A 15,616-nucleotide genomic window follows, 5' to 3' on the forward strand; every position below is an offset into this window, starting at 1 on the left:
GGGGAGGGGAGGCCGGATATCAAATGTTAAAATAAAAGCAAATCTCACCCGCTCCCTCTCGCTTGGTTCTTGAACGAAAGATCCGGAAAATATCAAAAACCCAAATTAACTCCCGAAATTGTAACGCTTCTCAAATCATGCCCGCATGGATCGGACTCAAGCCCTGAAGAGAAAATGCTAGCTAAAGTGGCAGTAGTGTTATGTATACGCCAAGTTCAAATACAACCAAGGCGTGGTCAACCGGCTGTCAGAAGCACTTTGAATGGCGATCGATCGCAGCTTAGTTCTATGTATGTAACAACTCACGGGTCGAGGCATATAAGTCCGAAGATGATGCTGTGAGTGCATGTGTGCGAGCTGGTAGATGTGGTGGTCGCTGTTGAGGTTGGAGCGGATGTAATACCAGGTGTCGAAGTTGGCTCATCCCAGCATCCCCATAACAATCCAGGGGTCTTGCAAGAGGCTGTAGAACTTGATGTAGGAGCCGATGTGCGTGAAGACGTGGATGTTGGTTCATCCCAGCATCCCCATAATAAACCAGGTGTCTTGCAGATAGAATGCGGTTTTGAGCCGTTGCCTGTTGTAGTTGTAGTTTTAGCTGGGTCATTGCAACCGAACCAACCGGGGTCATGACAAGTCGTTGATGTTGCAGTCGGGACTGTTGTAGTTATTGTCGGTGCCGGTGTTGCAGTAATCGTAGTGCCTGAAGTGGGGTCATTACAGCCGAACCAACCAGGGGTTTTGCATGTCGAGCTCGCGGTTGACGTTGTGAAAGGAACCGTTGATGTAGGGTCGTTACAACCGAACCAGCCAGGAGTTTTGCATGTCGATGTAGTAGTGGTAGTTGTAGATATGGTTGTCGTGGTCGTGGTTGTGGCAGTGGTGCTTTCGTCAAGGCAACCCCACCAACCTGGAGTCTTGCATGTAGATGTTCTTGTGGCGGTAGATGATGTGGTAGTTGTCGTTGTAGTAGTGGTAATTTCAGAGCCGTTGCTTCTGAAAAACTTCCACAACACACAGTCGTAACATTCCTCCTCGGCTAGGCATGGTGGGACAGTGTCATATTTTTCAAGAACATCAGATATCACATTCTGAATGCTATGAGTGCCGATGCCAACTCGCCAACCCTTGTCTGCCACAGTGTCGTAGACGCACATTTGGCCGGTATGACATGCCGACTCCATCGCATAGCCACCCCATGTGCATATTGCGTTAATTCCATTACAAGTCCCCATAAATACCGGATCAGCCGTGTGGCCAAAATGGAATGCACCTGTATACTGCCGCGTTTGTGGAAGTCGCGGGTCATAGCCGGGTGGACTGGGGAGACCTAGACGGGCTGCAGGCAGGGCTTCGGGAACAGCTTCAAATGTTACAGTTGGCAACCCGAATGTCAGACCCAGCAAGCTGGTCATAGCACCTCCGAGGGAATGGCCAGTCAACCAGACTTTAGATTGGGGGTAGAGCTCTGTCACATTACCATAGAGCTCAATGACTGAGGCATAATACCTATCTTTGCGAACCACTTCCTTCTCGATACACGTCAAGTTCGCAGTGTAGGTAGCATTTTGGCAGTCGCAGACTTGTCTCCAAAGATAGGAGCCTCCTTGGCCGCAGCAGCAACTGAAGTATAGATTGTCGTTATCTTTGTCATTTGTAGTTGTACCGGCCCCATCAAAAAGAGCGGGCGACGTTCCCTTAAGAGAGATAACAATCGTAGAGTTCGTCTTATCGGCGTATATATGCCCCCGGAGCCCGTCTCCCTTCCATCCAAAGCTTCCTGTCCAGTTGAACTTTCCATGGATTGCTCTCCATTCTCCTGTACCGGGTACCTCGATATAATCGTTCGCGGCCATTTTGGCAAAAGTAAGAACAGTCTGTTTATCCGTAATATTCGGCCCAGGGAGTGTGTCTATAACCCATTCTGATGGCGATAATGTTTGGGCATGACCCCAGAAACGGGCAGCTTCAAGGTGATCTTGTATGACCGATACGCGTCGATCTGCCAAACGTTGTATCGTCATAGGATGGGAGGAAGCAACTAAAGGCTGCTGTTTTGTGATGAGCTCCTCTTTCTTGCCATCTTCTGAAACAGTCCAAAGTTGAGTTTCTGGCTGGACATCTAATCTGGCGTGGAGGTCAGGGTAATCGCGAGCGCCTCGCTGGAAAATATGACGAAGTGACTATGTATGGTAAGTTTGGGGCTAGCATGAGTAAATTTCTGAGTGGTGTGACCTACAAACTCATGTGTTTCGGGTGAGAGCTCTGGCCCATCCAAGGGTATCTGGGGCGGGAGGATGGGGACCTGGAGAGCGGGGAGGTCATAGTAGGCCAGTGTCGCCGTTGGGAGAAGTACAGATGATACGAAGAGACCAGCAAAGCTAGGTCCCTTCCAGAGCCGGCCTCGAGACCGCTGAGACCGAGCCATGCTGGGAGAAGGAGATACAGGGAAGCCGAAGATGGGCGGCGGACTATCATAGCTTATCGCGCGGGTGACGCAGTGCGGAGGTGATCCGCACGTGATAGGTACCCCCGTGACGCGCCGGGATCTCGCGCGGTTTTGCCGGAGCTGCTGACAAGCAACGGAATTGTCCTTTGCTTTTGTGATTGGTGCTGATTGTCGTCAAGTGCTTGCGTGCGAGGCCCCCCTCAATTCATCTTGCTGCTGGGCATCAGCCCAACATTGGGAAGCGCTAGGTTTCCGATCTGTATGAACCTATCAGCTGGGCCTGGCGGAGTCACTTACGACTAGTGCCCTATAGGGCCAGGTCGCCCCTTGACCAAGCATGTCTGGCCCCTCCGACGATAGTTCTAACCACCATCTTTTGCATTCAAGGCAGTCGTTTTCAAGGATGGAGAGCCCGGACACGCAGTCTTCAACGCCGGGTAAATCGTCAGCCACTGGCCAGGCAGATACTGGTGCTGGGCCTCTGGCACTCTCACCGGGTGACGACGCGCGAGATAATGGTCCTGACGTGTTTGAAAGGCGAAGTTCTGCAGACTCCAACACTGCCGGTGATGGACAAGGAGACGAAGGCTTTGTGCTCTCTCGGAGCGTGAAAAATCCATCCGAAGAGCTTCCTATCGAACTTGTTAGCTTGACGGACCGGCAAGTCGGCCAAGTACCCCATAAATGCTTTGAAATGCTTTCTCTAACATTTTTCAACCAGATTTATCAACTCATTGAGCGCCAAAGTACATAATTCTCCTCCTACTATCGATAAAATATCTTCTATGTTCCAAGTCTTCTACAGCCGGGCGGAATCTCATATCGCCACACACATCTCCGCTCTTGCATCTCGTATAAATCGCGACCCGGTCCCAGTCCAGTCAAAACCTCGGGCTGGTGCTTTATCAGTCTTAGCCAGCAAACGCTCCCAGGACGATGTTCGAAATGGTGGCACCGGTCGGCAAATGCTGACTGCAACAGAGGTTGCAGAGCGACGGAAAGCGCGTAAGGCACTTGAATATAAACGGGTTGCTTTAGAGGAAGCAGCGGAGCGCAGAGTGTGTGAGCTTGTTTACGACAAGATCTGGAGACATAAAAGCACGCTAGACGAAGTGCGAGATGAGAAACTGCGTTCGAAGACTGCGGCCTTACTTCTGGTTGGGATCAACCTGAAAGACTTGGGTATTGATATAGATCTTGAAGCGATCGATGACGAAAAACAGCATGAAGCAAATGATTGCCTTGCACAGGCCCGAGACTTCCTTGCAAAGATGAATGAAGAACGATATCCTCTGGGCAAACTTCAACAACTAGCAGCGGCTCATAAAGCAATCGTTGATGCCTTGACAAAACTTCTTCCTTCCTCGTCCTCCGCAGACGAGATTCTACCTACCTTGATATACTCTCTTGTCACTTGTCCACCCGATGGAATCAGCATTATCAGCAATTTGCTGTTCATTCAACGGTTCAGATCTTCCAACAAGATCGATGGCGAGACAGCATACTGCTTGACAAATCTTGAAGCTGCCATAAGTTTTTTGGAGAACGTTGAGCTGTCTAGCCTACGTGCAGATGAGATGCAAGAGGGTCCTCTAAAGACTCCAAGTGAAACAGCAACTCCGTCATCAGAGCGACTCGACCCTTTTAAGCCGTCAAAAGAAACTACCACGTCATCTGTTACGGCAGTTTCTGCGGCACCTGAAATAATGAAACCAGAATCCAAAGAGCAGCTTTCTTCCACACTACCTCGTCCTCGTCCATCTCCAGCTCCACAGCAACGACGACTTAGCAACCTCTTCCAGCCTCCGGCTAAGGTTCTCGAGGCCGCCAACGATGCAGTTCGCAATACAGCAGATCAAAGTCTCAAGAATATTGGTGCTTCATTGGATAACAGTTTCAATTTCCTCTTTGGCCGCCTCAAGGAAATGCAGATCAATCAAGGGCCAAATTCGGCCGGAGATGGTCCTGTCGTTCCGAAAACTTTGGCAGATGCTCGCCGTTTAGTCGCCAATCCACCTGCCAATCAACAAAATCTTACGTCGGAGGAAATTGAATCGCTCAATGCCCTATCTAGTGAGGACGCAGCGCGCAACAGTCAAAGGATTACAGGGCTATCCAGTGGGGGTCGAACGCCGCGAGATCGAAGCGTTGATAGTGCAAGAACCCAAGCAAGCAGCAAGAAGTCCATTGCTAATTCACTGCGAGACGAACCCGCTCAGTCTCCGACCGCTGCCATGACCCCCAACCCATTGGAATCCATGCGGAATTTCGGTAACACGCTCAATCCTCTCAATCACATCCCAGGGATGATCAAGAATTTTGGCCGTGGTACACCTGAAACGCCGAATGCCAGGTCTCTTTCCCCTGCAGCGGTAGATCGCTTGAGGATATCACCCACTTCAGGTGATTCCGGAGCCGGTGTTGCTAATTCGTTATCTGGATCTCCATTGAGGGCCGAACCCCCCATTCAACGATTTATTGAGATGCAAGACGTTCGTGATCTTCGTGTTGGGGACATAGCTGTTCTACTAGAAGATTACAAACGGCTGGCCGCCGCACTTTCAAAAGCAGGAGCAGGGTCTAGATAGGTGTGTCAGGTTCCATTTTCTTTTCGTGTGTTGTAGAATTTCGTCTCTGGGATGTGCATTGTAGGTCACTTGGGGTGTTTAGCGGCATAATATGGTCTTCATATCTCGTATACATAAATTTTAGGGATGTCATAGCATTTTTTTTGGTTTCGTTCAGCTGTGCGTGTGCATATTATCTATAGCGAAAACATGACGTGTCAAGATTCAGAACGATGTTGGTCCATTTCTTCGTAAAAGCTGAGAATAGGCTTCAAAAAGCATAACGCCAGGGGTATTTAAACATGCATATTAAAGCTGATAATCCACAAAATCACTGAACAACTGAACAAGACATGCCCATGGAGTGAGTCATAGGCTATGCATATCAAATAAGGAATTCGAGAAATGAAGCTGATTCGAGTAAAAGTGAACGGGGACGTAACAAATAAATCAGCCGTTTCGACCACGAAGAACCTCGGCACCCCCAGTTCTCATTTCATCCAACTTGGTTGAAAGTTCTGAATTCTGTGCATCAATGAGATCATGACGGCGTTTGACCTCGGCTTCGAACACAGCAGCTGTGCGGCGACGAGCTTGGCGCAGTTTCTTCATCTCGGTAAGGAGGTTGCTGAATCGATCGATCAACTGATCTCCACAATTTTCCCATTCATCAACAGACATGCGAGACAAATATGTCTGACGGCCCTGATCTGGAAGCTTCAGAAGCTGAGAAACGGTGTCATTCGATGACTGGGCGTCTGAAAGAGAGGTATTCAATGGCAAGGGTGGAGACTTGACTGGAGGTGGCGTAGGCGCCTTCTCGAAAGGTTCTGCTTGAAGGTCGGTAAAAGATTTCTGGTACAGCAACTGTGGGGGGTAATCTGCTTCTAGCTGCCGTTTTTTCGTATGAATGACGGTATTGCGTCGGCCACGTCTAGCAGATGGGGGTTGTGAAAGGAATGGATCTTGTATCATTTCGTCGTTCTCGCGGCCCAGATCAGAAAGGTTCGTGATATCGAAAGGATGGAGAGAATGGCCGCTTTGTCTTCTGCTGATCACGCGTATAGTTTCATCAATGCCATGCTCATGTTCACTCTCATCCTCGCTTTTCTGGTCGTAATTATAAGATGTCAAGCTGAGCATTCTTCCAGCTTGCGGAGGAGGCTCGGAGCCATGCCTAGTTGGTGAGATATCAAGCTGATCCAAAAGTGAGGGCTTTGGTGGGCTGAACCGTGTTCGCGGTGTTGCTGAAATGCTGTGGGGAAGAGTGATCTTCCTAGGTCCAGTGGGAGGAAGCATATGCCCCAATTTTCGCGGTTGATGTTCGGTAGCAAGGCCCATATGAGCCTGCTGTTGTACTTCTGTTTGAATTTGGTCGACTGATTTTGAGGTTCTTTTGCTTGCTGCCCAGAAGTTTTCCAGACGCTTACTCAAAGGTTCGTCTGCAGCTCTGTGCTTATGAGGCAAATACCAACCACTTGATTCTCTAGGCTCGCTAGAATTATCTGGCTCAACTGGCTGGGTTGGTTCAGCTGGCTCTGGTGGTCGTGCCGGCTCCGGCATTTCTTCTGTCTTCTCATCATCTGCACCCAGAGAAGAAGTCAATTGGCTGGCTGTGTCTTCACCATCATCTGACGTATCGAACCCAGCCTTCTTCAAGGCCTTTTCGCCGAGGCCACCATAGAAAGATGACCGGTAAGACCGACGCGTCGGTCTAGGTAAATAAGATGGCCGAGGCGATGTATTTTCATCGCCCGCTTGCACAGTTGACGGCGCTTGAGAGTGAGTTTCGCTGAATCCAAAGAGGCTTGCTTCGGCGATAGTTGAATCATCAATCCCTTCCACGTCTGTGTCGAACAAATCCCTGTGCATTCCATTTTCAGGAGCTTGATTCTCAGGTAGAGTACGTAATCGCTCAGAGGGACCTGGGGACCTAGGAAGTCCACGTGCTATAAATCTTCCATTACCACTTGGCGAGCTGAGATACTGCGTGGGCACCTCGACTTTTGCTTGTTCGGCACGCAACTGACGCTGTGATGGAGGGAGGTCGGCGGGAGCACGAGGGGCCCCAGCTTCCTTGGAATGGACGTAATCGCCCACTCCCATGTTGAAATTATGAGCAGCTAGAGGCCCAGAGTGAATCGGGGTCTTTTTGAAAGAAACTCATTCAAATAACCAGACTCTTTTTCAAAATTCGTCGAGGAGGTGAAGAATCCATGTTTGTCCGGATGTCCGACGCGAGAGCACCACGTGGTCACGTGCATACCCCATGGTTTCAGCAACTTGACTTGAAGCTTCCATGTTCGAATAAAATCCAGTTGCGAGCAAGAAAAGAGGTAACAAATAACTATCTATCATTCCTATGAGCCCAGCGTGGTGGTTTTATTTGCTTTTTTCTACGGGCCTTGGGTAAATTGAAAGATTGAATGGGGCTAGGATGGATATATTTCTTGAGCGAATGTATACTATTATTCAACCAAAAGGCGAGTGATCATCAATATGCAACTGCTCCAGATTGTACGCAACTCCTCGCTCATGTTTCTTTGCCCTTTCAAAGAAATCATTGGCTTTCTGGATTTCGGTTTCTCTTTTCTCTATTGCGAGCCTTTGTTCACGCCTAGTTTCGAGAGATTCTGAAAGGTCATCTGTATGCATTGCATCCTCATCGTATTCATCGACAGCCCCGGGTGGATTTGCGAGGGAAGATACAAGGAGATCACCAATCCAAAGTGATATCATCCCTCGAAGCTCCAACAGTTCCAGAGAGTCAGAGTATGGAGGCGAGGCGAGCAGCATATCCATTCGCGATGCTATTTTCTGCGCTTGCTGTAGCTCCTGAACTCTCACTGCAGCAACGAGAGCTCTTTTCTTGCCTGTGAGCTCATTTGGTCCAAACCCATCCGAGGATTCCTGATCCGAAAGCTCTTCGGAGGAATCCTCTTCGTTGAGATTGATATTGTGTCTTGCTGCATTGCTTTCTTCCTGAGTGACATACACCCACAGACCGAACATTGCAGAATAGAAGTGTAAAGCGGAAATGGCATGCGGGACACTTTTCGTAAAGGGGTGATTGAGGATCAACCTTTCATAATATTCTTTCGCGTCGGCAAATCCTTTTTTGGTGAAAGGCAAAGACGTTCGATCATCGGTGCTGGGAGGGTCCGAAGACAAACGATGAGATCCGGTTGGCGTCTCTGTTTGACCGCGCCGCAACAGAATCTCGGCACCAATCCCCCACCTGCCTTCATTTCGTACGTCCGCTGGAAACCCCCGAAATTCTTCGCGCATCAGGAGCCCCCATGCTCTCCCTGCTCGGATATAGTCTCTTTGGAGCAAGCAACGGTGTAAGATGGCGGTGAGGGTTGCTAAATGTTGGAGACGAACGTTGTCTTGATGTGACGGAGACCGAGGAGGGTATATGGGTGATGATAACGTGGACAAGTCTCTGAAATGGTGACTTCGCCTCTTCCCTTTGGCGGAACGGCTGTCTTTGGCTGGACCGTGGGGAAAATTCCCACCGGGAAGCTCTTGGTCCAAAGAGAGACCAGCAACTCGGTATTGGTGAGTCTCGTTAGGTGTCAAGATCTGGGAATGCCCAGCAAGATCAGCCTCCGATGTAGCATCTATCGTGCCCGTACCATCTTCATCCTCATCAAGGACCCCGTCAAGCTTCTTCCGTTTACGGCGATCATATTGCGCAACCCGAGTACTCGTCGGCTGCAGCCAGGAAGGCAGTGGCAGAGAAAAAAGGAAGCCGACGGGGCAGGCGCCATATACTAAACAAGTCGCGATTCCCATGCGGGGCGGCGGATTGCGAGCAAAGATTCAAGCAAAGCCGGACGCGGCAACTCAAAGACTTAGGATCGAAGATGACGGAAGACGTGCCGTTGAAAAAGTTGACTAATTGACCGAGCGAATTTAAGTTGGAAGGGCCGAGAACCGCCCTCGGGAACCCAAGCAAAACAGGCAAACAGTCACTTATCGCTATCGCCCGGTCACCTTACATATCTTCCTCTCTCTCCTTACCTCCTATCGACTTGATCCCCTCCCTCATCCCCTCTCGTTTCCGTCTCGTCCGGCTCTGTCGGTATCCTTCATCTCCTTTAGCGTTGCTATCTGTCGTCCTCTGATCACCCTGACCCCCTCTCCTTCCCCGGACTCTCGGCGGGTATATTGGGCACTTCGAGTGTGTGGCCAGTGCCAAAGGCTTGTCAGATCATTCCAGCCTCCCGGTCGCAGTACCTCGTGTTGGACAGTCCGTTTGTCTCACAAATCTTTTCCATTTATTTCGATCTATCACCGCCACGCCGACCATCCGCAGTGCGTTCATCCAGCGATCCATCGTGGTCCGACTTCCGTATCAATCTTCCAGCCCATCGGAGACATTGTTGTCTCCGTAGCGATCACACGAGCATCGCATCTGATTTGATATCCAGTCGAAATTGATTATCTGTTTCGGCTGCCGAGTTGACAGACTCCAAGATCGGAAACGAAACAAATGCTGATACGATCGCCACCGTCAATTTGGTGATTCATATGGCAGTTGAGGGATTTTAACATCCTCTGTACCCATCCTCCATTGCTGTGACCTGCTACTATGGGACAGTCGGCCTCCACGGCACGAGACCTCACCGACACTGGTTATCAGGATTATCACCCACCTTTCCCTCTAGAGCGTGACCCGACAACAAGGAATGAAGACATGAACGAAAGACATACATCCGAGCACAATGAAGAGGCAAACGTCTCCCCTGGGGTGGATGCGAATTCAAATATCAACAATGATACGGCATTAAGCCAGCTGAGTGAGCTCCCGGAGACTTGGCAACACCCCACACGATCCCCCAGTGGATTTTCACGTCAGATGCGGAGCATTGAGGAAGAGGAAGACTCCGAAATCGACCCTGCTTCGCCCGGGTATCGCTCAGCAGCTATCTCTCGGATGGCCGCACGAAGACAATCTACCATGTCAAGACTAGGGTCTAGAATCCTACCTAATTCGGTCATCCGCGGCCTCCTGAGCAGCCAAGAAGAAACGCCAGCAGAGGGCCATGCCCATAGACATGGATTAGTGTCAAGAACACCTCCAAGGTCCGAGACTGGGCACAGCAGTGGTCGATTCAGTCCCTTCAGTGCCCTTGGTTCAAGAGGTGTCACTCGTCGACGGAACACGAGAGCACCTTACTTCATCCCCCAGCGGGCAGACCGCGACTCATCGGCGATTTCAGATAGTGGGGTGAGCTCGTCTCTACTTGACACCAGTGCCGACCGAATGCCGGATGCCAACCGATTTTCATGGCGCCGGGCTCGTCTGCAGCGAATGCGCCATTCATTGTCAACCCCCATTTCACATATGTTTGGACAGCCTCCATCCGAAATGTCTTCCCCGCATGTAGACCCGTCACATATCGAACCAGGCCCACCCTTCCATGACCCTTCACCGAGTGCTATGGACACTCGACTCGACTTTGGCGAGCCATTGCATGAATTGGATTCGGTGGAATCTGGCGTTCAACCGGACGGGCCGCTTTCCGGTAACCAGCCAAATCCTGGGTTGATGGGCATGCGGCGGTTGCCAGGCCTGATCAGAGCTCGATCCGCTCGAACTTTGCGACGAGACGAACAGACTCCTCTTTCTCGAGTGCTTCAACTTGCCGCTGCTGCAATTGCTGCTCAACTCTCCGGTGCCGCAGGGCCTGCGCTGCCAAATATTCAAGCTTTAGGAAACGAGGGTTTGGATGGCTCACTGGAGAACTTTATCCAAAGCCTGCAGCATGCAACATCTACACAGCCTCCACCCCCTACTTCTGGGGAAGGGCCCAGCAATGCTGGGAGTGACGGTCCGACAGCTCCAGTGAACTTCCTGCGCGTTTTCCGATTTGCCAACTCAGATTCCCCTCTTGGCCCCGGTCCTCTTGGCCGAACCGCGACCGGTCCCGAGGCCCAAGGGTCCCAGACTGATGGAATGTCTATTGACGAAACTTCCGAAGGAAGCGAAGGTCGGATGGTCACGTTGGTTGTTGTGGGCGTACGGTCGGTGCCCTCAGGTAATGGAGGAAATAATGAGCAGGCCCCCCCAGTTCCAGGAGGCCCTGGCTTGGACGCTCTCCTGGGACTGCCTTTTCTTCCACAAAATGCCATTCCGCGCCCTCAGGAAACAGGAAGCGATTTTGTTCAGCGACCAGATGCACGATCAAGACTGCATGCCCCACGCCTGCCTGGACATCTCGGACTCCAAGCATCTGGGGCTCCAGAGCTCCTTCGTCAACCAGCTGCACGCCCATCCCGCAGAATGTCTGATGCCGGGCCGCTGCCTACCTATCAATCTTTCCTCCCACTGCTCTCTCCGAGAGCCCCCCGGGACCCCATCCTCCACCTTCGACCCCCGCCGAGCCAGGGCTGTCCGCCGTCTCATCGGGTACCTCGACTCCGAGCCGTCGACCATCTTCTGCATCGGCCATGTCACCAAATGTCTTGCCGCAGTTGAATGAAGGTCAATCCTTACAGTCGACCCTCGAGACGTCGGAGGATTCCGCTCCACCCAATGCTGCCCGACAGCGACGACGAAGCGATTCTGAGTTCGCTCGCCATCGTGCCCTTGGCTCTGGATCGGTTCGCCGCAACGGAGTAGTCGAGCCTGACCAACCTCCTCCCAGTGGCGGTCGAAGTTGGTTGATTTATGTTGTCGGAACCAATCTTTCGGAGAACCACCCAGCTCTTACGACGCCCAGCCTCTTCACTGATGTACGTATTTTATTTCGCACTTTTTATCTCCTGAATCCTTGGTGCTAACTGCATATCCCAGAACCCCACTTATGAAGACATGATTCTGCTGTCGTCGCTGCTGGGACCAGCCAAACCTCCCGTTGCTAGCCAGGATGATGTCAATTCTGCAGGCGGTTTGTTCCGACTCGTCGAGTACTCTGGCTCGTTGGTTGCAGAAGCTGTTGATGGCACAGGCGCTATCCAAATCTCGGATGGAGAGCGTTGTCTGATCTGTTTAAGTGATTATGAAGTAGCCGAGGAGGTTCGGGAACTGGCTAAATGCAAGCATGTTTTCCATAAGGATTGCATTGACCAGGTATGTACCCATTCCAACTCTTACACCCCGCTTCTGATAATGCTAACGTGACTTGGTAGTGGTTGACAACTGGCCGGAATTCATGTCCTCTTTGTCGAGGACAGGGTGTTAAAGAAACTTCTAACAATGATGGCTCGGCGCCTGAGCCGGCTCCCGTCCCTGAAGGCATGGCTATTTAAGCCAACCTTTCCTTCTCCCTACACATATTCCACATCTCTCTTTCCCATTCTGAACAAACCCCCTTATGGCTTTTAGACGCCACAACTCTTCTCATCGAATTTTAGCATTCAGCGTCTGTTTAGAAGTTTTTACGAATTTTTATCATGGATATCCCCACGGCATTCTGCGTCATTTCTTCGGCGCTCTCTACTTTGTTTTGTGAGGTTGGTCACTAGCTCCTTTCCTTGGAGGGCGGCTAGTTTGACCGTCTTTCGGTCACTTATTCCCTGATTCTTGTTTCTTTTTTTATTGGCTTCACAAATATCGATCTTGGGTTGGTCTGGTGTCATTTTACATGGTGACTTTGGACTTTGTCTTAGGGGGACGTAAGTTATCAGTTTGAGACGACAATAAATGGCTCTTCTTCCTATACCTCCCTCCCCTCCCCAACAAACTTTCAAGAACTTCAGACTTGGAAGATAGACCTATGAATACCGCCCTGAACTATCCTCCACGTGAGTCCATATACTGTTCGAGTCTTCTATGTCAAATCTACTTTGGCAAGTATGTGCGCATACTTCGCTACCCCACTCACCCCTCATCACGTGAGAGAAATTTTGACGGGAATGGACCTCGACATCATTGATCGTGGAATGCTATTCTCCTCTATGTGAATGTACGAGATTTTAGCTTAATTATTTACCAACCCCCGCAATTGAGCTCTATCTCACCTCAAACAACGCGTTCGGCTCCAGAAGTCCCAACATTCTCTAAGGCACCCAGCTGAGATCTCAAAGGACTGCCCGCCGACCCAACCGATCTCCCGATAAAAAGCAATACCCCTCTCCCCACGAGAAGCTAGAGACCTCTACACGCACACACCATGACCACTCCCATCCGCACGACAGTCCTTATTTCGGGCAACGGCTCGAACCTGCAGGCTGTGATCGACAAAATCGCCGCAGGCCAGCTGAACGCCAAGCTCATCCGTGTGCTCTCCAATCGCAAAGACGCCTTTGGCCTCGAGCGCGCGCGGAAAGCCGATATTCCCACGCAATACCACAACCTTGTCAAGTACAAGAAGCAGCACCCGGCCACGCCGGAAGGCGTTCAGGCCGCGCGCGAGGAGTACGATGCCGAGCTGGCGCGTCTGATCCTCGCCGACCAGCCCGAGCTTGTTGTGTGTCTCGGCTTCATGCATATCCTGTCGCCACAATTCTTGGAGCCATTGGAGGCAGCCAAGGTGCGCATCATCAACTTGCACCCCGCGCTGCCGGGGGCCTTTAATGGAGTGGTAAGTGGATGTCTTTTTTATCCCTTCTTATTGGCGTCTGTCAAAGACGTTTGGTACATGGATCCCCTGGTGAATCTCGGTTTACTAATCCATTCTTTCCCTTTCTCACTTTAGAGCGCGATTGAGCGAGCTCATGCGGCTTGGATGGAGGGCAAGATCGATAAGACGGGCGTTATGATTCACGATGTGATCTCGGAGGTGGACATGGGCAATCCGATCCTCGTGAAGGAGATTCCTTTCCAAAAGGGCCGGGACGAGGACTTGGAAGGGTTCGAGAAGCGTGTACATGAGACGGAGTGGGGTACCGTCATCGAGGGCGTGGGCCTCGTACTCGAAGAGCTGGCAGCCAAGAAGCAATGATTTGGAGAACATACTGAGATGCCTTCCGGCTGGAGATAGGGGGCAAGGGCGCCGTTTGGTTTCGTTATCCCGGCTAACGTGCCGCTGACGACGCTGAACATGAGACCGTTGACGATTTTATGACTATAAATATCATGTATGATTCTAGAAAGACCGAATTCCCACCATTGTTTACGAATACGGGACCAACCAGAAAAGCTTGTCTAAAATGGATAGCGAGATACTCCATACACTATTTCCATAGCGCAGGGACTATATGCTATTGCTAGGAGCTCGGGCCACACCACAAGATCGAGGACCAGGCCAACGCGCGCGGCCGAGGCCGGAGAGGCCAAGACGCATAAAATGTGGGCAAGACGGGGGCATTCACCAGCAGCCAGAGCACCAACAGCACGTATCCACCATGGAGAAACGAAGCCAAAACCGGCACCGGGGCCGAAGGGACTGGAGTCCTGAATTTCCAGAGGGAATTTGCACCGAATAGTTGAGATTATATCCCCGCCAAGCCCAGGATAGAGCGGGACCAAAACGGCTCATGGTGCCGCGCAAACACCAGAGCGCGCGCACATCTGGTCAGGATGAGGGCTAACGGTGGCACACACACGCTAGAACGCTCATTATGATCTGCTGGGGGGCTTGCAGGGATATGAAATTACACCCACCTCACCGGTCGAGGTTTCGTCACATGCGCAGAATGGCAACAGCATCCACTAGCCTGGGCCCGCGACTCGCACAAGTCCGAGGCAATCATCCAGAGCCACGCGACAATGCGTTGAAGCCTGGCCTGAATGAGACAGCAGGGAGTGACCTGGCAACAGAGTAGACTGGGCAAGACAACGAACAGGACAATCCCTTTCCAACTGCCGCCCCCAATGCTAGGCCGGCTGTTGCTGAGGTGGGCAATGCAGTGCAACCCCGATCCTGATCAGCAATCAGAGACCCTCCCCGCCTCTTCTTGGGACTACCACATTTGAGCGTATCGTGGCGGCCCCCGGCGCCAACGGAAAGACGACAGATCCCAAGGACGATGGCCCGCTATACCGTGTCGGGGCAGCGTTTCTGGGCCAGGCAGATGGATACGATCAATTGAGGCCTAGTAGGAGCTAGTGGCGGAATAGATGGATGTGGTCCCGGTGGGTTTTTGGTGCGGTGCCGGGTTCTACAGCATGTATGCACCGGTCCTGGAGGGACCACATTCCAAACGGCCGGCGTCAACTCAATTCGAGGCTGGTCAGGCAGTCATATCCGACGCTAACCCTGGGTGATCGGCCGATCCATATGGCCCTCGATAGCTTTGTTGAGCTGGGTCGGAACATGAAATTTCCCCGGGTGCGTGGTGTTTGGATCGTCACTGTGGGCTTTTGCGGATATAGCAGCCCGTTCATGCCGGGCCGGTTGAGCCTCATGGTCAAAATCGCATGTTGTTAGGTAGTAACGGAGCCTGCCTCACATAGGAGATAATTTCCCTTTAAAGAAACCCACAGAGTCTTGTTGTGAATCACAATCTAGGAAGGTATGATCAATGTATCGAAGTGTATTGGCGAGGTTCGGCGAAGCTGACCGAGTGGATTGGTCACTTGATCACGGCCTGCATCGCCCCTTTTCCAAGACATTCCCGTCATATTCGTACGACGTAGGTATCAAAGAGAGCCTTAGGAGACCTACTGAATCAATAATCACTTTGATGTATTCCTAAGAAGAACGGG

General features: G+C 51.3%; 6 protein-coding genes across 6 annotated transcripts; 3 read left to right on the forward strand and 3 right to left on the reverse strand.

The window, feature by feature from the left end:
* Nucleotides 1-308: 308 nt before the first annotated feature.
* atg15 (triglyceride lipase ATG15) lies at nt 309-2,428 on the reverse strand (the record flags this gene model as incomplete). Its single annotated transcript, XM_057083012.1, has 2 exons — nt 309-2,183; nt 2,240-2,428. Coding segments are annotated over 2 exons (2,064 nt in total), but the record flags the coding sequence as incomplete, so codon positions are not given.
* A 424-nt stretch (nt 2,429-2,852) lies between these two features.
* N7462_011299 (VPS9 domain-containing protein) lies at nt 2,853-5,037 on the forward strand (the record flags this gene model as incomplete). Its single annotated transcript, XM_057083013.1, has 2 exons — nt 2,853-3,195; nt 3,245-5,037. The coding sequence occupies 2 exons, from the start codon at nt 2,853-2,855 to the stop codon at nt 5,035-5,037; spliced, it is 2,136 nt and encodes a 711-aa protein (XP_056928368.1).
* Nucleotides 5,038-5,466: 429 nt separating this feature from the next.
* On the reverse strand, nt 5,467-7,122 carry N7462_011300 (uncharacterized protein; the record flags this gene model as incomplete). The annotated part of the gene is made up of 1 exon (XM_057083014.1): nt 5,467-7,122. One exon carries the CDS (start codon nt 7,120-7,122, stop codon nt 5,467-5,469), a length of 1,656 nt encoding a protein of 551 aa, XP_056928369.1.
* Nucleotides 7,123-7,488: 366 nt separating this feature from the next.
* N7462_011301 (uncharacterized protein) lies at nt 7,489-8,814 on the reverse strand (the record flags this gene model as incomplete). Its single annotated transcript, XM_057083015.1, has 1 exon — nt 7,489-8,814. The coding sequence occupies one exon, from the start codon at nt 8,812-8,814 to the stop codon at nt 7,489-7,491; it is 1,326 nt and encodes a 441-aa protein (XP_056928370.1).
* A 799-nt stretch (nt 8,815-9,613) lies between these two features.
* N7462_011302 (uncharacterized protein) lies at nt 9,614-12,276 on the forward strand (the record flags this gene model as incomplete). The annotated part of the gene is made up of 4 exons (XM_057083016.1): nt 9,614-11,310; nt 11,370-11,760; nt 11,822-12,097; nt 12,157-12,276. The coding sequence occupies 4 exons, from the start codon at nt 9,614-9,616 to the stop codon at nt 12,274-12,276; spliced, it is 2,484 nt and encodes an 827-aa protein (XP_056928371.1).
* Nucleotides 12,277-13,139: 863 nt separating this feature from the next.
* On the forward strand, nt 13,140-13,910 carry N7462_011303 (phosphoribosylglycinamide formyltransferase; the record flags this gene model as incomplete). Its single annotated transcript, XM_057083017.1, has 2 exons — nt 13,140-13,550; nt 13,665-13,910. 2 exons carry the CDS (start codon nt 13,140-13,142, stop codon nt 13,908-13,910), a joined length of 657 nt encoding a protein of 218 aa, XP_056928372.1.
* Nucleotides 13,911-15,616: the final 1,706 nt, after the last annotated feature.

This window comes from Penicillium macrosclerotiorum, assembly GCF_028827735.1.
Source record: "Penicillium macrosclerotiorum strain IBT 26536 chromosome Unknown utg000011l_segment0_segment0, whole genome shotgun sequence".
In the NCBI taxonomy this organism is placed as follows: Eukaryota; Fungi; Ascomycota; class Eurotiomycetes; order Eurotiales; family Aspergillaceae; genus Penicillium; species Penicillium macrosclerotiorum.